Below are 25,717 nucleotides of genomic sequence, written 5' to 3' on the forward strand. Positions count from 1 at the left end.
CTGGAGGCACTGTCATCTGTTAGCACTGGTGTCACTGGCACCAGCTGATCAGGTTACACGTCCTAGATAGTCCGAAGCTGGAGGCGTACTTTGGTTTGAGGTCACTCTGGTCAAGCCTGACTTGTAAAGAACTGCAAATGTGTATACCTGGAAGGATAAATCTCCTCCTTCCAGTCCACAGTTTTATTTCTTGAATCAACTCTTCCTTTTCTCATCTTTTCCCACGCTCTTCTTGTCAGTCATTATCCTCCCTCTTTCTGCCCTCTATTCAGTTGGCAGTCTGGTCAGCTCAAGCTGGTCAACCTGATGTCGTTCTGTAGCAGGCGCCATTGGCAGAGCTTGGCACATTGTGCGGTCTGCTGAAATTCACCGAGCACACTCACATAAGTGGAAATGGGAAGGGCCTCTCATACTCACAAGTGCACACAAATCCACCAGCACACTTGACATAAAATACTGTTGGATAGGACAAATCCGGTCGACAAGTTAGGAAAACATCAGTGGCTTGGCAAGTGGTTGACCTTTCAATAAGTGCAGATATAAGGAGGATAAGAAGTGTCAGATCAGGCCGAATCTAGAAGATAAGAGTGTGTGCCGTATTGCTCGGAGAACGAACAGCTCCTAAATGGAGAGTGACAGTTGAGATGGACATAGCAAATGAAGACAGAGCCTCAAGGATGTCTATGTGCGGCTGTCAATCACATCAGACTCTCACACCAAATCATTATTACACAGAAGCTATAAACTGGTGCTCTGACGTGAGATGTAAGTACAAAAAATACCTTCCAGTCAAAGTAAAACAACTTTCATTAATGAGAGTCTTCACATTTATATCAATCTTCTGCATCTAATTTTCTAATTTGCCAGGATTGCATTTAATTGCTGTCTTATGAGAAATCTCCTTTAATTGGTAGTAAAGCACACACATCCAACGGATCCGCTTCTTGTTTTCTCCATCACGATGTGGAGTTACACAAGGACAGATAAACAGTTCATTTGGTGTGAAAAATGTTATCACTTATCTTTGCAGCAATAAATTGTGGTCACATCTCATCCAAACATAAAAAAGCTCTTCCAGGCAATCTAGCAATAAACCTCACATTTGTGTGAACAGATAGCTTGAATGTGGGTGAACCAGCAAATCAGGTTTAAAATTTCAAAGTCAATCAAAGCCCATGGAAGGTGGTGCTAAAAATAGGTTTTTCACTCTAATCTACATGGCAACTAGCCTAAACACAATGGAGGTATACTACAATGACTTTACCACTGAAAAGACACTGTTAATGACTGCATTACAACCTGCAGTAAAACGAAGGGCTTTATGCAACTGTTTTTTCCCAAGAGTGGTGCCAAGGACTTCTGGCCTTACTGTGGCAATAATAGCAAATGTTAGTTAATAGTAGTAAATGTTACACAAGGACAAGTAGGCTAATAATTATTCAGACATGTCCTAGAAATTAATCAGGATAGAACGTTAACTTCACAAAGCAAAAACAAAACAAAACAAAATGTTAAAAATATTGCAGCTCATTTTTTAATAATTAAATTTTTGTGTGCATGCTAGCAAGCTAGCAAAACACACTGGTGTCCTTGCTATTACAAATTCAAACTGCTTCTCGGTGCAGATATGTCTACACCACAGTAGTGTTTTTTATTCTCGTTGGAAGTGTTGGCAAGTCAAAAGCCAAAAAATAACATGGTGCACAGTCTTATGTCAAAAAAAGAGAAAAGAAAATAAAGGCAAGATTTAAAAAAAACAAAACAAAAACAAAACACCGTTGACATTGCGAGACAAAATCTCTGTTCCTTGTCTACATGTAAAAGCTAAAACAGAGTTTTGTTTTTAAAAAATCTTCACCTGGGAAGGTGTTTTCCTAAAGCTTTGTTCTCGATGATCTAAAACTACATTTACATGTGGACGAAAACACAAAGAAAAGCGTTCCCCAAGCTAGCTTAGCTAGAATGCTACTTTCTGCTACTCCCTTTTTCAGTATGGGTCACCACAGCATGTAGCACCACATGTTTGATCTGGGAGATTTTACATCATATACCCTTTCTGGCACAACTCCAAAGGTATTTTTGTCTCCCAGTGGGATGAAACCGGGGCTCTTTTCACAAATGCATAAACCACTAGACTATGGAAACACTGACTAGCTTAGCTTAAAAAATAACAAAAGACAAACAGCTGTCCTGAGTCTTTCTAAACTAAAATACCTCTAATTCTGGTTTAAGACTGCACTGTTCTTACAATGTCTAACAAGTTTGTTAACTTAGACTATTAGAGTCATAACTGCCACCAACTTGGTTTCAGACACAGTACAGACTACATCTCAATCATCAGGACTTTATATTTGCTATAATCAAGAATTTAAACCAAAAAATATATGTTTATGTTTGATTGTTAAAAAAATAAAATTACTAGAGCACATGACTAAATCTGAGTGACCAACAGTAACTTACAGTATTGTGCTAGGGTAGGACAAGTAAGAGAAGAAGCTTAATTCTCCCATCAGGCATCACTTAGTGAACAGCCTGCCTTACCGCTACAGCAGCCAACTAGCGTCACGCAGGCAGCTACACTTGACATTCCCAGCACAGCTCAAACGGGACATCTGTTAGCTTCATGCAGCAAGGCGTCCATGAAATACTTCCTTCATTTATAGGTATCATTGAAGAACTGCCCAGCTGCTTCGGTATTAATTAGCAGTGCAAACTGGTGAAACTCAACATAAAGTTAATATGCTGCGAGAAAGCAAATTTTGCAACACAGCTTATCCAGTTAAGAGCAGACAGTGTGCTCACTCTGAGTAAATTCTTTATCTAGTGAGAAAAATAAACATATATGCAGATACAGGAAGATTAGATGGGAAAAAGCTATAAATCTACCTCCTATACAGAGCCACTATTTGAATTCAGCAGCGTCAAGGCTGTAAACTACATCTGGTGCTCAAGAAGTTTGAGAGCAGATAATACTGACAGGTATAACCAGTTAAACACCCTTTAATCTATTCCTTCTGAGAAATGATGAAATTGCTCCCACAATTGCTCCCACTATCCTCCAGCGACCTTGCTGTCTCTCCTGTTGGTAAAAGGTAAAAGGTTTGCAATTGATGGGTGAACTTTAAACTGAAGACGTCATTCCATCAAAGACCACTGTCGCCACGGTGGACAGGCCTCTTGAGAAGACAGACAAATCATTCACATGAAAACGTTGCTATTTTAAAAAGGCACAATTGCTCAAAATGACAGTATTTGATGGAATGGCAGAAAGAAAAAGGTCTCGCTGAAGCAACCACTCCCTCTCCTTTGTCCGCTAACGGCTTTCCACATCGCTTAACTGAAATCTCAAGCCAGAGTGAAAATGAGAGAAATTTACCTTTACTGCGAACAAACATCGCTGCGACATCTATCCATTTATGAGACTCTTCAAAAACAAAGTATTGTTGACAAAAATGCATCTGAACATATCGACGAGCACAGATGCGCAACCACTTTGGTAGTAAAATGAAATGGAGCACAGATGAATGTACCCAAGGAAAACTCAGAACTGTTCTCACTTATTAAATTCCATCAGAAACACCTAAAAACTAGGATTTATCATCCCTAGTGCCTCACAAAATTCAGCTGTAGGGATTCATTATCTACTCGACTACCCTCACTAACACCAATCCATCAACCGAGTATCCATAACTACTGTGTGTTTTTATCCATTTTTAATGTGACATTAAAAAAAACAATGTAAATGTCACACAAAGTCTTTAATTAAAAGAAAAGAGGCTATTTTAGAGTAACTGGATAAGGAGAAAAGGTACAAGTAACTGTGATTAAAGATGAACAAACATCAGCTCAATATTCACAGTTGACAGAACAACCTTAACTTATCTCTCGGTCTGGAACTACACAACCTTTGTTAATCTTCATTAGCAGTGAAACTGTGTTCAGTGGTCATAAAACCGTTTAAAGGTAAATAAAGTGAAAACATACAGCACATTCTACAGCAGGGTCAAGAGATATAGAGATGAGGACAATATAATTACCCTCCCCTCAAGGTGGAAGGAATCATGAAACAGTCAGCAGCACAAGTGGATCTGGGTCATTGCTTTGTCTTCTAACACGACAACAAAACTGAAATAAATATCAGACTTCAGTTGATAATGTATTTGTTATTTTGTTATTTCATCCATCTACTACTTGTTTCTCATACGGTACCAGGATTAGAATACGGATTAGGTCTATTTTGGAGAATGGGTCAAGGTTACCCATGCAGTTTATGGATTATGTCACCAGTTGGAGGTTTGCATTTAAATGCGTATGTGCAACAGGGGCCCTCTAGCTGCTGAGCCACCATTTCAGAGGTTATTGCCCTGCAAACGCTGTCAAAAGGCACGGTGATGCACAACTCTGAGTCCCCCGTGACTCGAGTCTTTCTCATTCACTGGTCGCAGCAGGACTAAGTAAATGTGAAATGCTGCATCTACAGCATGACTTCTGCCTTTTTAAAACCCCCACAAACATAAAGAAAGGAGTAAGCCTGCGGCCCGTCTTTGCTTTGTCCTTGTCACATCGAGTCTCTCTGTTTCCTTCCCTCTCCCCCGTACCCCATGCCAGAATCATCGCCAAGCCAGCGCCACTCTGCCCCAGCAGGGTGTTTTAAGATGCAGGGAGCCGAGCACGATGCGATGGAGCAACAACTTTTCTCCGCTCTCTCAATTTTTTTCCTCACTCCTCCACCCCCAGAGCATCTTCTGCACCACTGCTCTGCCACCACTAATTCATCAGCGCAAATCTCCTGCAAATTTCCTATACAAACAAGTGCGTCTTTGGCTTCAGCTCCCCGGCACATGCTCGCCCACAAAGGTCACACAAGCGCAGACCTCCCCAGAAACAACACATACCCTCCCCGAGTCGCTGTCCAACACGCTAGACGCTGCTGTATTGACATCTGCTCCATGATCTGTATAGAAACAGACAGGGCGTCTGTTTGTGTTTGACCTAATAGCTGTTGACGCGAGCGATTGTTGCTTAATTCAACACCTTCCAAAAATGGAACTGCAGCTGTGCACCAGCTTAATGATAAGTTACTAATATGTTTTTACACTCTGTTGTTCACATCTGTTTTGTTTCGCTCAGAGTTGGTGAGGCCCCTGAGGGAAAGTGCCAGTTAACACCAAAGCTCTATCAGAAAGAACAAGGTAAACAAATCTCAGGCTCTGATGTACTCAGTTCATTTACATCACTAGCTAGTAAATGGGGAAGCCACTACTGTTTATTTGTATATTACAAAAAAAATCAAAAATACACAGAGGACATGAAGTATTGTGGACTTCACAAGATTTTTACCTGAGTTAGGTCTGTGGACCAAAACAAACAAGTTATGCAGACCACGCAGGTCTAACATTCATCACACCTGTCGTAAAGGACTGGACATGCTGGTGTAGCATGTGACCTCCAACCTCTGACATTTCATCTTGCTTCTCAGATGACAAACGCTCACTGTTCAGTTTACTAGATGCACCTGTTAAACTGCTCGTTAACACAAATATAAAACGAGCCAATCAAATAACAGAAACTTGATATATTTAGGCAAGTAGGACTGGTCAAGAGGACCTGTGAAAGTTCAAACCAAGCACCAGTATGGGGAAGAAAGGCGATTTAATCGTCTCTGAACGTGGAATAGCTGTTAGTACCACACGTGCTGGTCAGCGAGCAATTCTCTTAGTGAAAATGTCTTCCTGGTGTCAGAGATCAGAGTGAAATGGCCAAACCGCTTCGAGCTAACAGGAAAGGAGCAATAAAAATAATGACAACCAAAGTATGAGGAACACACTGAACCTTGAAGCTTTTGAGCTACAGCAGCACTGATCTGGTGATGATCTGGTTACAAAGGCCAAACCAAAGAAGTATACAGCATTTGTAGAGTGTGGAACAGATGTACAAACACACAAGATTTTTATTATTTTTATCATTTAGCGCTTAAAACTTCAGTTTTTGTGGCTTACATAACCCTAACAGCTGGATATTTATCACAGCTTAATGTTTTCAGACACAGAGCTGACTACACACACACACACACACACACACACACACACACACACACACACACACACACACACACACACGGAGCATGCTGTTTCACAAGAGGTCAATGTTAATCACAGCTGACAGAGAACAATGCAGCTGCAACATGCATGACTTTCAAGGTGTGACTCCTTTGTACACGTACACAGAAAACATGTGACTCAGTTCTGGCTAATTCATGTATAATAATCAGCATCCAAAAATTCAGCTGAGAAAGTGCATTTGTTAGCTTCCAATCTGTGAAAGCAGCGATATATCCAAACACCACTGCATACAAATACTGATATATATATTTAACATATACTATGTGGGTGGTACGGTAGTGCAGTGGTTAGCACTGTCGCCTCTGGCAGGAGACTTTCCATGCAGAGTTTGCATGTCTCCAAATACATGCTTGTTATGTCAGGTGGTGATTCTGCTGTGTGTATTTCTTCATCTGTTTTGGTCATTTTTATTACTTGATTGTTTGAGTCACTGAGCGATTTCTTGTTTTTATGCTGCATATCAACATAAAGTTCTCTAATGTTAATCTATCTGAATAAATAAAGTTTATTAATTTCAGGTGAAGCCTCATCCTCATCAACAACACTCTTCTGGAACAGAAGCAAACTTTCGGTCAAATGTCACAGAAGTAATGAGTGGGCTAATGTTGAGTGCATCTGCATGTAGCTATATATTCAACCACAGGAGTCGAGTCTTTCTCAGTTCCTGTCACAATCCATGTTCATCCTGCTGGACAGTGCGTTGAGCTCTGCCGTTTTTCTCTTGGATGTGGCATAACTTTGATTTGACATTCGCACAGTGTACACCAGGTTTCCCGCATCTTAATCTAAATCCGATACCTTTAAAGCCTGCCAGAGTATACGATTTTATGTTGCTCTCTGCTAAAAAGCATCATTTATACTTGTACATTGTATTTCATTATTTCCAGTCCAAAGAAAGTGAGTGCATGAAAAAGAAAAGGTCTACAGTTTTGATTAGCATTAGCAGATTGCTGCAGAATTTCCACGACACTGATGGCCACGTGCCATTTTCCTCTCAGAGCTGTGTATAGACAGCCTATGTGGGCCACCAGGTCCCGGCTTACAAATCCACTTTTTCTGACCAAAGTGGATTAAAGTTTCAGTGGTGAAGATTAGAAGTGTGGCCTGGAGTGATCATTTCACTTGCTCTGCCAAGATCTGTGTTAACCAAGGTATCTGTGTGTATGTGCAGATATTAACTTACTGGATTGAAGGTAGATGGAGAATTTGTCCTGAGTTAGGTTTGGATTTACACAATGCATTTCTGGGAAACTTGACCACTGGCTTCCTTACGGTTTCTCCACAGTATGTGTGGTTCAGTGCACTTCAAACATCTAGGCTGAACCACGTGTCTTTAGCCATGTCGAAAGGCAGGTATTTATACACCAGTGACCCTTTAGGACCGCTCACAAGATTTCTCCAATCTGATTAAAATTCGGATTAGAACGTCACTGTTTACATGGACCCAAGTCCACAAGTGATGCGATCATGACGTACATTTACATGCATTGAGCATTTGAACAGAAATCATTCTGACAGGCGCAGAATCGTCTAACTTCCCGGAAATACTAGAAGTTGATTTCTAATCTAAACAAATGCTGCTGGATTTCTCCTTTTATCGTCACTGTGCAACACGCCACAGATTACAGTCTCTCCCCTCTCTCATATTTATGACTTCAAGTAAAGGTTTGTGTTGGATACAGACCAGCTTTGTTTCACTCTTGCCACATCTACAACTAACTGCTGTAAAGGGGGTTGATGGATCATTTCACCCTGAACATCAGTAGAAGTGTTTACATGCACACTCGGTATGATCCGACTGCAAGAAAAAATTTAGAATCTTTCGATTGACGTGTTTGCTCGAACCATTTTTATTCCAATCGTCTTTTAATCTAGTTGCTCGTGTTCATGTAAACATGGCTACAGATAAATATGGTTACAGATAAATACGGATTGTCTTGTCACATGTCAGAGTCTGGCATATATCAGTCTGCTTGTGAACAAGTCTTCGACTGTGACTTTGGCAAAGGCAACAATGATTCATTCAGAGCATCTCAGAAACAGTAGGGCAGGGTTTAGGGGATTTACAGGAAGGTTTGAGTCACAGTGGCTCCAACATGCAAGGTGTGATGCCATATACCACAGGGGAGCAACAGGTCTTATAGAGTTCACACCTTGGTAAGTCTGAACTGCTCTGGCAGCATGCAAAAGACTAATGCCAAAATTAGGCACAGGCTTGTTTTAACTATCCCAAATGCCACATGTGAAGGTACCTGTCTCTTAAATCTGTCTCAATGAATCTCAGTGTGATTAATTAAAAGTTACATTTTTGTAAAAAGTGTCTTTTCAAAGACATCAAAAGAGGTGCCAGCTGTGCACATCAAAAATGTTCGAGGTAAGCGATTCCTGAATAAAAATGTTTGAAAGTATGATTGATAGTGTATGAATAGAAAGTAATACAAAGAGAGGAATATAAAGGGAACATTATATTTCACTGGGATAAAAAATTCAAAAGGAGCCACTTTTATGCTTAAATCATTAGAAAATGTGAACCTGATTAGACATACAATGCATATAAAGGACTTGCTACAGTTACAGTTACACTCAAAAAAATACTGTCAAAATTGTTGCTTCATGTTTTTGACAGTAATTTTTTTTACTGTTTCTCTAAGGATTCGTTTCACGTCTGATTTCATATATGTGCTGTGTATGTGGTTTACGCACTCCTTTCCGTATGACTTTGCTTCCTTTATGAAAGAATAGATGTTCCAGACTCACTCTGTGCAAAGCATCCTGGGACGTGATGTTCTGACACATTCAGGCCCGAGTTGTTGTTCAGTTTAATTCTGCATAGGTTTTTAAATCAGTCTCTGGGGTAGTTTTAAGATGCATTTATTACATTCCCTTTTGCTTAAAAAAAGTCTGTCTAATCAAAAAATTTTGAATAAAGAATTCACTGCAGTGGAAAGTATGGACCTGATTCTTCCTTTATAACTACTGTGAGGGGAAAAAAAACCCCTGCAACAATCATCTGTTTCTCAATTTTATAACCACTATGATATTAAAAAGGCCTTTACTCCAATATGTCCATTATATTGCTCTCATCTGCTGGCGAGGCTGCACAGAAGCTTTACAATTATTCAGCCAGACGGCCCTGATTTTGTGCGATCGTACAATAGCAGAGAAATGAACTTGCAAATGGATGATGCCTCTGTGAAAAACTGGAGTGTAAAGTGACACACGGCTTCAGAAAGCCTGTCACTACAGCCTAATGACGACTCTACCATCTGTTGTCAAAAAATCAGGAGGGCCTATAAAGACACTGTGACCATTTCGGAAAAAAATACCTCCAGTCTGCAATATAGATATGAAATCGCAGCTTTCTATTCAAACAAATACACAAACCCCGCTTCTTTACAGACAAGCTGGCAAAACCGACTGAAAATGATTCCCAAATCATGCAAAAGGTCTAGTTTAAAGACCCGTAACTCTTGCAAAATTAAGTTTTCACCCTTGTACTTGTATACAAGAAAAAAGCCCCGCCATTCTTCTTTCTTTGACTTACTTGATTAAAGGTCTAAATACAACAAAGTGGCTTCTCCACTTTTCCTTCTCAACGTTGCATCCATTTGCAGAGCAAAATAAATGATTACCATTGTGGCTTTCTCTCATTATTTCTTTTTCTACCTTCAAAACAAACCTCGGTTTAGAGCAAACCTACGTCGTTGTTGTTTTAGACACTATTAGAGAGAGAAATTGCCTTTGGATAAAAAAGGAGAATTTAGTGAGAATAGTTGGTACATACCCAGCACGTTCTACAATGGGTTCCATTGACTCTTGTGCTGAAGAGATAATGGAATCGATCCCTCAAACTGCTTAACTTAAGCGTCTGCCTGTCATGTGACCTTGTCCTCATTAGCAGAGCGGGGCACTGTGCTAATTTATTTACGTAATATAACCTCGACAAGCATGGATGCACAGACAGAATGAGGAAGAAGAGGCCTGAGCTGGCCAAGCTGATTTGAGCCTGTTACTGTAGGCCGAGTTAAGACCTGAGGAAGGAGGTGCGCGTGTATGTTTGTGTGTGGGGGGTGGGTGGAAGGGTTGGGTGGTGGGTGGAGGGGCTACAATGACAGAGGAAAAGATTGAGATTGACAGGACAAAGGGGAAAAGGATGGGGAAGCTGTCAAGGCTAGCAAGACAAACAGAGACAGAAGGCTAGTAATGCAGAAGAAGAGGAGGAAGAGGAAGCTGGCTAGAGGTACTGTGGGGCATGGGGGTTGTTATGTGCCCTGTTTTGCCTGGTCCTCGCTGCATATCCCTCGTGGCCAGACTCCAGGGGCACGTCACTTGGTTCTGTTCCAGGTGGTAAAAGCATAAGGGCTCCTGGTGGTGGAGATGTGCCACACTCACACTCAGCCATCTGGTGATGAGTCACTCTGTCTCTGTGCTTGTTTGCTCTGACTGGGCATAAGATTGTATGCCATCAATGTGTGTGTGTGTGTGTGTGTGTGTGTGTATACGCCTGTCCCTTTAACAAATTAGCACCCCGTTTTATTATATGATGGTAAATGGCCTGCATTTGTATAGCGCTTTTCTAGTCCCTAAGGACAACAACAACAAAAAAACCCCACTGGGGACAAGTGAAATGACACTAGCAATGTAACTTAAAATGCATCTGTGCACTGCAAATGAAATGCAAAAAGTAATGGAGACGCCCCGGAGGCGATGCACACAGTAATCTCCTCAGTATTGTGCATGCCTGATGGCAGCATGCATGCTGCCTCCTAGATAGATGGAGCCAACTAACAGCTCTGTTCTTGTGTGACAGCTCCCCTCCTCCGGGCCACAGCTGACCCAAATCTATGGGGTTTTTTTTTTTTTTTACTCTGACACTCTGGCGCTCCGCTCTCTCCTCAAATCCCAGTATCATTTCTCACACAGTTATCATGCTGGAGAGACTGGTGTGGCACCCTTACCTTTACTGCCCCCTATCTCCCAACACGCAGCCTTACTTCACTGTACAGAAAACTGTAGCACAGATTGGAAAAAAAAGCAAGCAGGATTTTTTTTCCCCACTGGAAAAATCTCACAAGATAGATTTTCTAGTAAATGTGTGTCTGTATAAGAATGAATAAAGGGGGCTGAATTACCAGAACCCAGAAAATATTTTTATGCATGACAATTGTCCGAACCAAGCTATCTGTTTTTATGCTTCAGTGAATGAAGGAGATAGCAATGGCAGCAGGAAATACACTTTCCCATTCTTATGAATGCAATATCTCTCAAACGCTCTGAGGGGATGTCTTCAAATTTACTAGTGCTCAGATGTGAACGCATTAGAATTTGGCAGTCATGGTCATTATAACCTCAAATAATAATAATAATAATAATAATTCATACACTAGAAACATGCTAAGAATTTCTAACAGGACAAGGTGATGACATTTTATATGCAAGTATGTCATTACTCTGAGATAATGTTCTGAAGAAACACCTCTTCTGGACATACTTCTGTTTAAAGATGCTCCAAAATGTTTTCAGTTGGTCAAAGTTTAGACTGCAGGCAGGTCAATTCAGCACCTGGACTCATCTATTAAAGCCATGCTGTTGTAATGGATGAAGTACGTGGTGCAGTAGCATTGTCTTAATGAAATATGAAATATCCAAGGCCTTTCTGGATGTTGTCTGGATTGAAGCACATGCTGCTCTAAAACCTGTACATATATATGCCTTTCAGTGGTGATGCTCTCTTTCCAGATGTGCAAGTTGCCAGCATCACAGGTACTAATGTACCCCCACACCATCAAAGATGAAGGCCTTTCAAATAAAGAAACAAGATGGTCCCTCTCATCTTTAGTCCGGAGGACCCAATTTTACTTAATCCAACCACAGAACAGTTTTTACCTTTGCCTCAGTCTGTTTTAAATGAAGGCAGCATTACTGGGTGGTGTTCATATATGGCTTCTTCTTTGTGTGATAGAGCTTTAACATGTGTTTGTGGATGGCACGACGAACTGTGCTCACAGACAATGATTTGTGGAAGCGTTCCTGAGCCCATGCACTGATTTCCATGACAGAAACACTCCTGTTTTTAACGCAGTGCTGCCAGAGGGACTGAAAAACACGGGCAGCCAGTATTGACCTTTAGCCACGTCCTCCGAGCTTTCTCCAGATTCTCAGAATGTTTTGGCGATATTATGTATGATATAATGTAAATAAAATAAAATAAAACTAACTTTAAAAACTCTTAAAAACACAGAAGATGAACTAAAACTATATAACTGTGAATTATCATTTTTCTACCGATAGAAGTACTGTGTAGAGTAAATTCTTGTCTAACAAATAGGGAACATTTACTAGTTACTGCGTCTGATGTAAAAAAAAAGAAAAAGAAAAAAAGAAAAAAAAGAAATCACATTAATGTGACCTGATTGGTGATCCTAGATCGGCGCTCCTATTGTGACACTATTTATAATTATTGGTGCCAAACAGAAGGCTGGCCTTGAGCGCGCTGTCCTGTTACATTATAACTGTAACAAGAAACAACACACATAGCATGTTATGGTCCCGGGACTTAAAACCCACAGCTTTTCAAAAAAAACAACGGTATGACACACTAGTCACAAAATGTACTGAAGAAAGAAACGTTTCAGCTCCACATTCACTATTATCATAGAAACTAAACATAACGTTTTGGCAAGACCCCCTAAATCATTTTTGCAAAAATATGTTTCATATTTAACAACGTAAAAATTGTGTTAGGCCTCTGTGAAAGTCTAATGACCTAATAAACCTGCTGTATGTTTGTTAAATACAAGTATAAAGGTGGAGCCAGCAAAAATACTGATGGGAAAACTGCTAGCTTAATTTGGTATAAAGGTAGAAAAAAATACAAATTTACCACAACAAGAACAAATTAACTTAATACTTAACATCTTATATCTTTAAAAGTAGCATGTATTAGTTGTGTGCCTCTCCAAACCACTCAAGTTGCAGATTCTATTAGATTCTATTAGATTATAATCTATCCTGACCATAGACGTATGGTCAGGATACGTATATAATGTATATAAAACGATGAAGGAGCCATTGTAACATCATTGTAATCCACTAAATTGTGGATTTCTTATTTTAAAGCCTCGGTGTTAGTGGCCTGGTCACCACAAAATTTATTTTTGGAACCCAGAGGGAGGCACTGTTAGCTATGGCTAGCACATCTGGTTAGCAAGCTGCATCCACAAAGCATACAGGTGCACAGCACAGAAGTACAGACCTGCTAATTAATGCTTAAAGGCTAAAGAAACACTCAAATTTACCCTCAAAACTACAACACGGACTACATGGATGGCATTTTATGCAATTTCATTAAAATTCTTTAAAAGGTACCAACACCAAAATAAATTGAGCATTCAAATTCAGTGACTGGACTTTGCAAAGCTGAAGCCTAGCGGCTAAACAAAGGGTTGTTGTAGGGGCCCAGGCCCATCGGGAGTTGCATCCGGCCATGCTTTTTTGTGAAAACTGATCACTAAGCTTTATTTGACTACCTTGAATTCAAATGTGAATTTTACTGTTGTAATATTGTTATATATCAACCCTTTTCCCATCAGTTCGAGGCACTCAGTGAAGTTTTATATAGACATTAAAATCACACTTTCTTACAAATCACCTCAACTGTCTGTATATGGGCTGTCACTGAGTTGTTAAGAGCCACATGGCTCAGCAGTTTTTATGGCTGACTCAACCACAGGGCTGTCTGTCACTGCGAAAGTCCTGCCAGAGAGCAGAATGAATACGCTGGGGCCAGTGCTGGTTTCCATCTTTGCAAGAAATGCTTTTCACCGGAAATATTTTGGGTAATGAAAGTCCACCCAGCCCATCTGTAACCTAGACCGATTTGAGTTGGGCAGTGCATGATGATGTTTCTGAACAGAGGGTGAAGAATGGCTGAGATCTGTAATGCCTCCCTGACAGACTACAGCAGCAGAATACTTAATCTGCACACCTACATTGGAATACCTCAAGAGAGTGAGCTGTAAAGAAAGAAGCACATACTTGGGCAGATAATGGAAAAAAGGGATAATATCGGACTAATCTTACCCCACGAAACAGCAGAAAGAATTTCTTTTAGTTCCAAGTGTGGTTTGTTTATGTCTTAGTTTGATGAAACAGTTGATAACTGGTAACAAATAAGATGCCAAGTGCACGAAATAGTGGATAAAGAGGGCTTCATACCAAAACAAAAGTTCCTCTTGGAACAAACTGACTCACGCCATCGCTTTCCTCCCCACATTTTCACTGTATTTTATCCATCTACCTATGATTATATGTGAAAGCTGCAGGATGTTTCAGCCTCTCTTAGTGCATAATAGGCGAACATTACAAACAATCAAAAAGTGATGCAAGCGTGCACTAATCAAAGGAACAGATGGCTGGATTTATGGTTGAAGCATAGGTACTTTAACAGTGTCACATTTTAGAGGCAGACGGTATTGTCGCATCGTTGTAAAATCTATGCTATATATGTCATGGTAAATATAATCAGAGGTGGGAAATTAAGTATTTGGTGCAGATGTCCATAATCGGTGGTCGTAGCTAACTTCACTGAGATGGAGAAAGATTAGAAAGACAGGAGGGGAAGAAGAGAAGTTCTATATAAATGCAAGGACTGCTCAGTGGCATTTGATAGACTGGACATTTTTTCGATCTGTACATGATGTTTATTATTATTTTAATAATGAGGTTCAGTTCATTTTGCACAAAATTAGCTGGTAGAAAAGTTCTCCAGCAAGTTTTTACTTTTATACTTAGAGTACTTTTCAGAGCGTGTACTTTTTAGAAAAGAAAAAGTAAAGAAGTTGAATCTGTGTACCTTTGCCACCTTCTAATATAATAAAAGGCATCTGCACCCTAAGAGCAGTTTTGATTCTGTTTGTAATTTATTTTAAGCTGCATGCTAGCACTAAATTCCAGCATGCAACAGCATGACTAACTGCATGACACTTTCTTGGTGCTGTCCTCTGCACTCCATGCTTTGTTCATCGTGTACAGGTTGCAAACAGTGAGTTTAAAATGAAAGAAGGACTGATGCACATGTTCAAGATAAACCAGGCTTTTGCTGCTGTTTCACTAAGTCAGCTGCCTTTTTGAAAACTGGGTCCATAGTTGAGTCATCACTAAACCAGAGAAATGATCAGACAACCACTGTGTGCTACCTGAACATGCTCATACGCAGACTTTATGTCAGATATACTGAGTAATACAGGTACAGACTTATTTCCAAGATTAGCAACACTGACCAACCTAACGTTGCACTCAATTGATGTTGCGTAATCAATCTGATATTATGCTAATTGAGAGTCACAACTGCAGCAGAGCGGTGTTTTGTTAGGTGCAGAATGCACCAGAATAATGGGAAGAGAAGTATTTTCAGTTTCTCAAGACCAACCTGAAGACAAAGAGACCCACAAACAAGCAGCAGACACATGCAGGTAGGGCCTGACAGAGCATCTCAAGAGGGGAAGCACAGCATTTCTTGATGTCTCTGAGTTTTAGACTTCAGGCAATTTAGACTGCAAAGGATTTTCCTTCAATTATGAAAAACAATCCTTTAAAATGTTTTGTTTTTTAAGTTTCTTATGAGCCTCTGAGCATGTGGAACTATGTATAAAAATGCCAGAAATTCCCAGTTAATTCCAGTTAATACTTCATATGGACCTTATGGACTGTAACATCAAGCACAGATGGCAAAGATTGACCAAGCTGGGCTGAAATGCTAAAACAGTATTAAGTTAAATCTTAGGCTGTTTTTGTATAAACTTCTTAAACTTCTAAGTAAGCTTAAAACTAAGATATTACAATGCAAACTTCATGGGTATAGCTTTTATTTTAAAAGAGTGCTTAGACCCAGCAAGCAGGGTCAACTTAGGCCACCGGACCCGTCGTCCAATGGAGGGACTCCTGCTGTTCATGAGTCCCACATGTTTTACATCACATGAAAAAGTGCACAAAAACTAACCCTGTGGCAAGTGACTGCTAAACCAATACATTTACATAGGGCTGCACGATTAATCGTTAGAAAATCGCGATCTCGATTCATACTTATGTGCGATCTCATTTCCAAATGACGATTAAAAAAAAAAAAAAAGACGACGACGATTGTACCGCATTTTGATCCGGGACGTACTCTGCATGAAAACAAGCGCTCACTCTTCCTGCTCGACAAATGACAAGGGCGGAGCCTTATACCACGTGATACAGAAGCTGTGCCGTGTGATGCTAAAATTAGCAGGGAAAAAACAACGGAGCAGTGTTGCCAACTTAGCGACTTTGTCGCTATATTTAGCGAGTTTTCAGACCCTTTAGCGACTTTTTTTCTAAAAACAAAAAGTCGCTAAAAAAAAGACGTGAAAGCGCGTATGGCTTTTACTCTCAACAAGCAGCGGGTGCTGTAACGCAGTCAGTTCTTCTTTTACTCTTTTACTCTTATGCTGTTTTGTGGATCACAAGGTTTAAAACTACTTATAAACACACACACACAAAGTAACTCCACCAGAGCGCCTATTTCGGGTCACTTTTGCCGGTCCAAGCCCGGGTAAAGGAGCAGGGTTGGAATTGTGACATTAAAAAACCAATAATTGCTAAAAGAAATTTAATTTGTAGTTCTAAATAAACTCTAAATGCATTTAGGACGTTTTTTACTCACTTTATGGCTCTTCCACGATGTTATTTCTCTCTCCAACAACATAGGTTACAATTAGATTAGCATGACCAATTATGCAAATTAGGCGATGACTTCATTTAGCGACTTCTAGCGACTTTTAGGACAACCAATCCGGTTGTTCAGTCTGACGTCACTAGCCGTGTCTGGGTCTAAACTCCGCTGCAGGTCCACATATCAAACGATCACTGTGGCATTACTGAGAGTTGAAAAACTGTCTAAAGTCTTTCATCTTTAATAAAATGATCAGCGTTCTGCTCTACCAGGTGTAACAATTGAGTTTAACATCCAGGCATCCATGAAAACGGAATTTATGACATTTAACGGAGTTAGAAGTTAGCAGGGAGTTAGCTCGCTAGCTTCTATCTAAATACAATATAGCACGTCCTGACTGCGGGGTTTTGGAAACAAATTAAAACGTACAGCTTTCTTATCACTTCCAGCATAAATGAAGACAGAAAACTAAACAGCAGTGACGTTTGTAGGGTTACTGAAGTTGGGCTAGCTGGTATATAATGATGTGCTACGTGACCGCTAGCGACATAGCTATGTTAGCATAATATAAACAAGCTAACTTTTTTTCCACTCGATAAAAGTTAACGTGAGTTTTCTCGGTGGTCAGAAACAAATGTAATCGCATGGCAGGATGCTGTAAAAGGACCAAACTTCAGCCAGGAGAACAACTGAGATAATCCATCCACAATACGAGGTTAGTCATTCATATACTGCTGCATGGGCTGGGCTGTAGTTACATCCTAAGGTTTTAAAAGCTGAGCTTAAATAAATGATTAGCGGTAATAAAAGCCGAGGGAGGTCAACAGGGATCACTGACTGTTTTAGGAGCTTTTTGAGATCAAATAGAAGAAAATACATAACATTAAACATGTTAACAACACAAAAGCCATATTAAACGCAGACTACTTTAGACCCGGAAGTAGGATTCGTCGCGTCATCACTGAACAACCGGATAGCGATTTTCCTTACTGAGGAGTTGGCAACACTGCAACGGAGAGCACGTCAGGGATGACGAGAAAGTGACAGGAGAAAATCCGTTCCGGTCAACCACCAAAACATCAATAACGGGAACCTTATACAGCGCTTCCCTATACCCGTCGAACTCAAAGAAATTACGGAGGCTATCACTTATCACCTGACCAAAGATATGGCTCCCATCAACACTGTGCAAAACGAGGGATTTAGGAAAATGATCAACACCCTAGACAAACGCTACACAGTGCCGTCCCGCAACTATTTTTCTATTGTTGCACTACCTGCTCTATACACGCAGTGTCGAGCAACGGTGGAGACAGAATTTCAAGCAGTACATTTTGCGGCAACAACAAAACGTGAGACATTTGTTGTTTTTATGTTTATTTATTGTTTTTATGTTCAGTCTCAACTGTTACGAAGTTGATGTGCAGTTAATAAGTGCAATAAATATTTATACTGGAAAAGAAAATCGTGAGAGAATCGTGATCTCAATTCTAAGCCAAAAAAATCGTGATTCTCATTTTATGCAAAATCGTGCAGCCCTACATTTACACTATAGTTGTAATTTTGCGTTGTTTTCACTTTTTATGTGACCTGCGCTAGTAGCACACATTTAAAATGTGATACGTGAATTACTGCCTCTTGTTGATTAACAGTTTTTTTTAATGACATCGTGGGCAGCATTTGTTAAGAGAACATCCAGTGTAAACACTAAAATAAATCCTGTGTTGGCAAATAGGAATGCAAAGAGCTTTATCCCCGTCTCTCTCTGTCTCTCTCTCTGTGATGTATTGAGTAAAGCCTGTGACAAGGGAGCAGCGGAGAATAGGCTTTTAATCAGAAAGGCCGAGTCCTGCGCAGAGGAAAGCTGGGGGGTAGGTGGATGCAGAGGGGAGCATTACATAAATAGTTTTAGGCTGCATCAAAATTCATCATGAGATCAGACATTCATCTTGTCAGATTTATTTTTAGAAAGGGCTTACATCATGATGGCAAAGCAGATTAATAGTTCACAAACTGAAAACAATAGCTGAAGCTAACAACTGCAAAAACCCTCAACATTTGTAGTATTTATCCTACTGTTAGTGGCCTCTACTGGTGACCAGAGGAAGTGCAACAACATTCGCAGCCTATGGGAACCTTAAATTACTTTGTCATGTTTAAAGACAAGTAATTGCTCTGAATTGCAGTATCCAAACAAGAAAATGCCACAACAGCTCTGCCACTGATGCACTAATCCTTTCCAAGTGTATTATGTAGCCATTTTCCTGTCTGTGAATACAAGGTCCGTGAAAGCCAGTCACCCAAACACTCTCATGACTAATGGCACCTTTCAAGCGAGAGTCGCAGGAGTGAGAACGACGCACACACACAAATAGTGAGGACAAATGGTGCAATGTCACTGTGCAATGCAGCTGTTTGACAGTCTGGAATGAAGACGCTCAGTGACAACACAGCTTTGTTCATCACGCACAAATAGCAGAAAGTGTTGTGTGTGTGTGTGTGTGTGTGTCCCTCGGCTAACCGGGAGAAAAACTCAAATCTTCTGACATTTAAATTAGACACCCAATAGAATGTGGACATAAAAACCTCGGGGGTCGAACGCTCTTGTCTTCTCGAGACATTTCCCCGCTGTCGCTCGTGTTATGTTCGGCTTTCCTCTCACTCACACCTCAAGTCGAAGCTGCGAGGAACCCTTGGTGTCATTCTACGTTCGCACGCTCACTCCGGGTGACTGCTCACAGGTACACAGCCAAGAGACGAGTCTTCGTTAGCGACGAGAATCACTGAATAATTTGTGACTAATCAATATGAAACACACGGACACATTAAATTAGCATTTGTGTTGTTTCCTACTGAGCGTCACAGCCTTGATACAATTTATCGGGCTTCTGATTTTAACGACTGTTTCTTCAAGGCATAATTGCATTTATTCACTTCTTAGGCGTGCCACTTTGAGTACATTGTTTCCAACTTCTAGAACATTAGAACTGTTTCAGGTATGCTTACTGTGGTTATTTAATGGCTAAATATATGTTTCCCTCAAATATGAGTCATCAAACATGATCCAAAGGCAGGGTTCAGTCATATAATCTTTGTCAGTGGGAACACCATGAGGAGGAAACTGAGAGCTTTAAAAGCCTTTCACGCTGTGAGTAAGGCTGTATGGCTCCAATGTTTACCCATTTGCTCATTTGATTCTGGTGACTATAACAACAGTAAAGAATAATAATAATTTTCATGCATTTAAAAAAAAAAAGTCTTGAATGAGTTATACAACAGCTAGCCTGCAAACAAAGAGAATATATTTAACCCTGAGCTCATTCCTGTGAATTATGTATGCAGCAGAGTGGGTGCATTGGGCTCCTCTACACTAAATGACCTTTCATGATAACTGTGGTCCAGTGTCCTTGGGCTTTCAGCCTGCGAGTGGATATTATGCAAGTGGGATGACAACATTGGACTCTGTGTTAGTTTTGAAAGTCACACATGTCAAGGATAAGAGGGCCAGACGAAGGAGGCGCCTCTCTTTTTTTTGCACCTTTTATGGATGGTAAGAAATCTCTGGCTCACTAAATTCATTTCCAACATGACTAAACTCCTGAGAAGACTGCCTGTATTTTCCTTTGTGTCTCCTATCAGTTTTAGCTTTAATTATCTTTGAAATATAGAGCGTAGCAGAGTCTATCTGCCATATATCGAACTACCTGCTCTATACCCATTTATTCAGATAGAGCTTAACCCCCCCCCCCCCAAAGATAACAGTCCAGTTGGTGTCTGCCAAACCAAGCTGAATGTGCTGTTTTCTCACAAACAGCTATGATTGAATGGACGACCTGAACTCTTCCCAACTTGTAAAAAGACAGAATGCTTGCTTTATTTTCTCCTCTGATTAATCAGTGCACTGGCAACAATACAATGTTTTCATCTATCAGCTGAAACGTAATCTGATGTGACTCACCTCACAGCCACATACTGTAATTACAGTAGTAGATGACGAAGGTGGTCTGGTTGTGTAAACAGTGTCTAACTATGAAACAGACTATTACACAGCTTGTGACTAGTTTTGGCATTGCCTTCTTTCTATCTCTAAAAGTTTCAAATATGAAATTTAAATCTTTAGAATGACTCACAGTATTATTCTTCAGCGTGGTCTAAATTAGTCTTCTATATGGTTTCAGCACTGTTTTACTGAGTGCTTGTAAGATGAAAGTGCACAGTTAACGTTCACCCGGTCGACTGTGGCCTGTTTACGCGTAGCTACTGGACTACTCCTCTATATGGAATTTTCAATCTATTTAGCTTTGTGCAATGGAAATCCTATTAAAAAGGAAATGCAAGGTAAAATGTTCCATGTTTAGGAGCCAGTATTGTTGATATCGATACTTTCAACTAGGGATGCAACGATACCAATTTTTTCAAACCGATACGATACCGATACTTGGATCTGAGTACTTGCCGATACAGAGTACAAAAACCGATACTTCTACCACACACACACACAAATGCAATGAATTGGAAGACAGGTTTTATTTTATTCTCTGCCGATAATAAATAATATCTTAATAAAAATGACCACAAAAAAATTTCAAGTGAAAAATAAGCACTTCTGTTAAATTATTGCAGAGTCTCCACATTGTAATTTAACAAAATATCACTGAACTATTGGCACTGTCTCGAGCTTTCGGAATAATAAATAAACACTTCTGTTTGGAATAAAATAAATACAAATTAGGTTTGAGAATAAAATAAACTTTTAAATTGTTGCAGAGTGTCCATATTGTAAACAAACAAAATAACGAAAGTATTTGGCATTGACAAACAAACTCCCCATCTGCACGTGGATCATCAGTCGACTGTGCCGTTAAACCAAGGACTGACATCGCGCACACACTGCTTATCTTTACCTCTTTAGAAAGTTTTGGCACCATTATCTCCCTGATGTGTGGGCGGCTGGGAATTTTATATCGCAGCTCGACAATGCTGAGAAGAATCCTATGTTTTCCACGACTGGCATTGGCTGGTCATCCAGAGCGATAAAATGAGTCAGAGCCTCTGTTATTTTAACTGCCCGTGGATTTTCTCTTGACATTTTTCATCGCTTTTCCAAAGCCTGAGTTAAAGTTGGCTGTTCCGGTCCACACTGCTGACATTTTGTTTAGCCTAGCTACAGCAGCCTCCAGTTTCTCTTTTTTATCTGGAGCTGCCAGTCTGACTCGTCTAACCCTGTGCCTGTTTAGCGCGGGATGTCCCCCTAGTGGCCAATCTAAAAAAATGACAACAAAAATGACAAGCCACCCTCTGATTAATGAAATAAGTTAGTATTGGTTCATGGTATCGGTTAACTTTTACGAGTATGAGTACACACATTTTACAGTATCGGCCCCGATACCCGATACCAGTATCGGTATCGGTGCATCCCTACTTTCAACCTATAGAGGCACATTATGGAGGGGAGAGCACTGTGTTTTCATTTCCAAAACAGTTACTTATTTAACACAGTTCAGTGGGATACATACTGAACTTAGAGGATAGAAACAAATTATCGATCCTATTGCGCTAGGATTGATCCGATACATATACCAGCGTTGGTATGGCAACTATTGGTATATAGATCAGTCCAACCACCTCAATATCTGGAAAAGGTCATCTGAAAGACAGTTTCCACTTATACAATTAAAGAGAACACATCTATCAAATGATTAAAAGCACCAGAACCTCTCACCACCAAAACTCTTGATGCTGTGTTGATCCTTTGACAAAGAGTTTACATAAGCTAAAGCTCTGACGGTATTAGATTTGATAGTATCTGTGTAAAAGGGTGATGTGTATGGGTCATGACTGCTTGGCTCTTGCATGTTTCCATCTCCTGTGAACAACACTGACCCTGAGACAGATGGCAGGGACCACATTACTATCATTCAGTGAGACCAGGACCTGCGTTTATAAGCTGTCTCCAAGGACAACAGCGCTATCTCCCCTGACAGCCGCAGCTATAACTTGATCTAATGAAACTCCATAGGTCGTACTCACAAGCAAACCCAAATTATTTTCCATATCACATCAGTTAGGGTTTATCCTGTCTGAGCATGTCTGAGGTGGGTTCAAATACACTGATTAGGGAAAAACATCAAAACATAGATTAGCACCAAATTCTAGACCTGGTTATATCCAGCGGATGCCTCCTGCAGCCAAATCAAAATCTGGCTTCCGAGGGAAACCTTTTGTTGCGAAGCAGCTGCAGAAGTTTTCTACAGCAGATGTTGAGTAGTCTTATTCCCTTCACTCACTTGCAAACAAAGAAGGAACGTGCAGATGCGTGTGTCTCATTAACACAGAAACTCCCAACGGTGCCAATCAAAAACAAACATACTATGTTACCTTGTTTTCAGCACCAACAGACGCCCCCACTGCCAGTTCAAGCAGGCTAATTAGGAATCTATTATTAAAACACGGAAATATTACAGCTATAAGGAAGGAAAACACCTCTTCACACATAAAGTCAGGTAAGCATATCAAATGATGAGGAATAGGTTCATCTGCTGAAAATAGGAGCTCTTCCTTACAGGTGGGTCCTCTAAAGCCAATTATTTCCTCCCGTCACGTTACACACACATATGGCAACAGAAGACAACCTCTGGATGACAAACTTTAGGCCGCTTTCATGGTGTGATCTGTATAAAGACCATTTTCTACCATAGGAACTAGCAGGCAGATTCACAGAACTCATAGTAGTTTTAGAAAAGAAGCAAAGCTGTTGGGAAGCGATCAACGACGATCGGATAGACTCGGAAAGATCTAAAATGTAAAAAGGAAACCTATAAGAATGAAGAAAAAGAATAGCAGACTGCTGCCTTCCTTTCTTAAAAAATTACATCATTGTAAAATTTGGTAAACAGGCCAACTCAACAAACTGCGATGTCGAACTCACAGCTCCATAGTTGCGTGTTTCACATTGGTTGGATGCACTGGGAGCCAGATAGGGTGGATCTCACAGAGCAATCCTAATAGATAGCACTGCAAACCCAATTAGATAGCTAGTTTAAGCTAGCCCTGCTAGTTAATACAGTAGAAATGCTGCTGCTTAGTGCAAATGATTTTATTAGTGAGTTTAAAAAACAGAAGCGGACCTCTGTGTCCTCATTGCTCTGAGGACAGCTGTCAAAGTCTTTCAAAGCCGTTATATAACACATGAACTTTAAGGTAACAATGCTCCAGCAGCGGTCATAAAAGGCGTGTTGGTTTTCACTTCCCTGCTTTTAGCTTCTGGTTCTCGCACCTCTCTGTGGGGTCAGAGAAGACATCATTTATCACGGCTTGTTAAAGCAACCATCAGTGACACATTGCCTGTGTGTGTGTGTGTGTGTGTGTGTGTGTGTGTGTGTGTGTGTGTGTGTGTGTGTGTGTGTGTGTGTGTGTATATACCCATTTATGGTGTGGGGTGGTATGGTCACTTTTCAGTTATATAACTGCAACTGTAGACAGCTGCAGTGCATTCTTTGATTCCCCCTTTATTATGTGACATGCTCTTAATGGATGTGTCCACTCTACACGATAAGAACTATGTGGACACACACTGTATTTGTGCATTTCAGCTCTGGGACACTTTTTACTGACAGTTATTGGTGGGGCTTCTTATTTCCACTCACGGGAAACAGCCTTTTAGACAGCTTTGGTTCTTATTTTTGTTTTAATGGGAAAAGAAGCATTTCTAGCTTCAAAACAAAAACATCTTCATAGTAAGGAAACAGCTTTCCAAGTACCTTCAAGCTGGAGAAAATCAGATGTCTGTTCAGCAGACAATCTCATTGTTGTTGTGCCCCTGTTCTTAATCCTGTTAACACTTCTCGGACTGGTTGATATTTCTGAGATGGCCTAAACAACCAACAATGGGCGTAAGGCCACACCTATCTGAATTAGTGAACCAATTTGAAGCATTGGAAATAGTGCAGTTACTATGGAAGCAGCCCAACTCCATGAACACCTCTGGGACAGAGTGGATCATTCAACGTGAGCCAGGTACTATTACCACACATTAGTGTAGGACATCACTAACGAGAGTCAAAGTGGGAACAAATCCCTAAACCAACATTTCATCTTCACAGAAGAGTGGAGGCGATGACGAAAGCGGTTTCAGAAAGGCATGGGTTCAATGTTCAGATATCCAAAATTCCTTTTTACACGTACACAGCTTTTCAAGTGACATCAGTAACACAGCCACACACAGGGGTCAAAAAATAGAGGCAAATAATGAGCTGAAGTTTCGGAGTTGTTTTTGTGTCTTAAAGTGTAAGAGATGCAAAAAGAATGAGTGCAAAACATTCGTTAGGAAACCGGTCTGTAGCGGAAGCTGCTGTTTTTGTTGAATCCTTTCTATCTTATTTCATTTTATTTCATCACATGTTGAACAATACTGTTTTCACTGTGAACAAGGGAACAAGAAACACATACATGGAATGAATGAAGATATCTGCTTAACACATTTTCTGTCAGGGTGAAAGCTGCAAGAAAGCGAGGACACTGAATGCCATGAGTCATTTTTGCTTCCTCAAGACTAACCGCTGTTTGGGACCGCTGATTAGTAAAATGAGCAGACAGCCTGGTCTGACCTTTCCGTTTTCTTAGCATCATAAATCCTAGGGCAGCTTTCCTCTCTCTGTGGATACAGTTGCTTGCTGTACATCAAGTTGAATAAAGATCATTACAGCTTGGGTTCTGTGGAAGTGCCCAATCGTTGTTTTTCGTGTACTTTAAATAGGATTCATGCATTTCTCAGTACCATTGTCAGGGACCACATCAAAAACAGATTGGCAGAGCATCAATTTCAGAAGCCAAGCACAGTAAAAATCAGTATAATCTGCTGGAATATGTATTTTTTCATCCACGAGGAAAACTTTGAGAA

At 40.4% G+C, this 25,717-nt stretch overlaps 1 protein-coding gene across 8 annotated transcripts in view; it reads right to left on the reverse strand.

Moving 5' to 3' along the window:
- The window catches only part of oxr1a (oxidation resistance 1a), a 180,639-nt gene that overhangs the window by 108,907 nt on the left and 46,015 nt on the right, over window positions 1-25,717 (reverse strand). For 6 of the 8 annotated variants that reach the window (XM_085290781.1, XM_085290779.1, XM_085290780.1 and 3 more), the window contains exon 1: window positions 9,907-9,960. The exons of the other annotated variants lie outside the window; for them this stretch is intronic. In XM_085290781.1, coding sequence (XP_085146907.1) covers window positions 9,907-9,932 — 26 coding nt within the window. In that variant the 5' untranslated portion in view covers window positions 9,933-9,960. Of the gene's footprint in view, window positions 1-9,906; window positions 9,961-25,717 lie in introns of those variants that run through there. 8 annotated transcript variants of the gene reach the window in all.

The sequence above is a fragment of the Mchenga conophoros genome, linkage group LG11 (assembly GCF_057382185.1).
Source record: "Mchenga conophoros isolate Kocher_MC1m ecotype Shallow Benthic linkage group LG11, M_conophoros_male_GT1.1, whole genome shotgun sequence".
Classification (NCBI taxonomy): Eukaryota; Metazoa; Chordata; class Actinopteri; order Cichliformes; family Cichlidae; genus Mchenga; species Mchenga conophoros.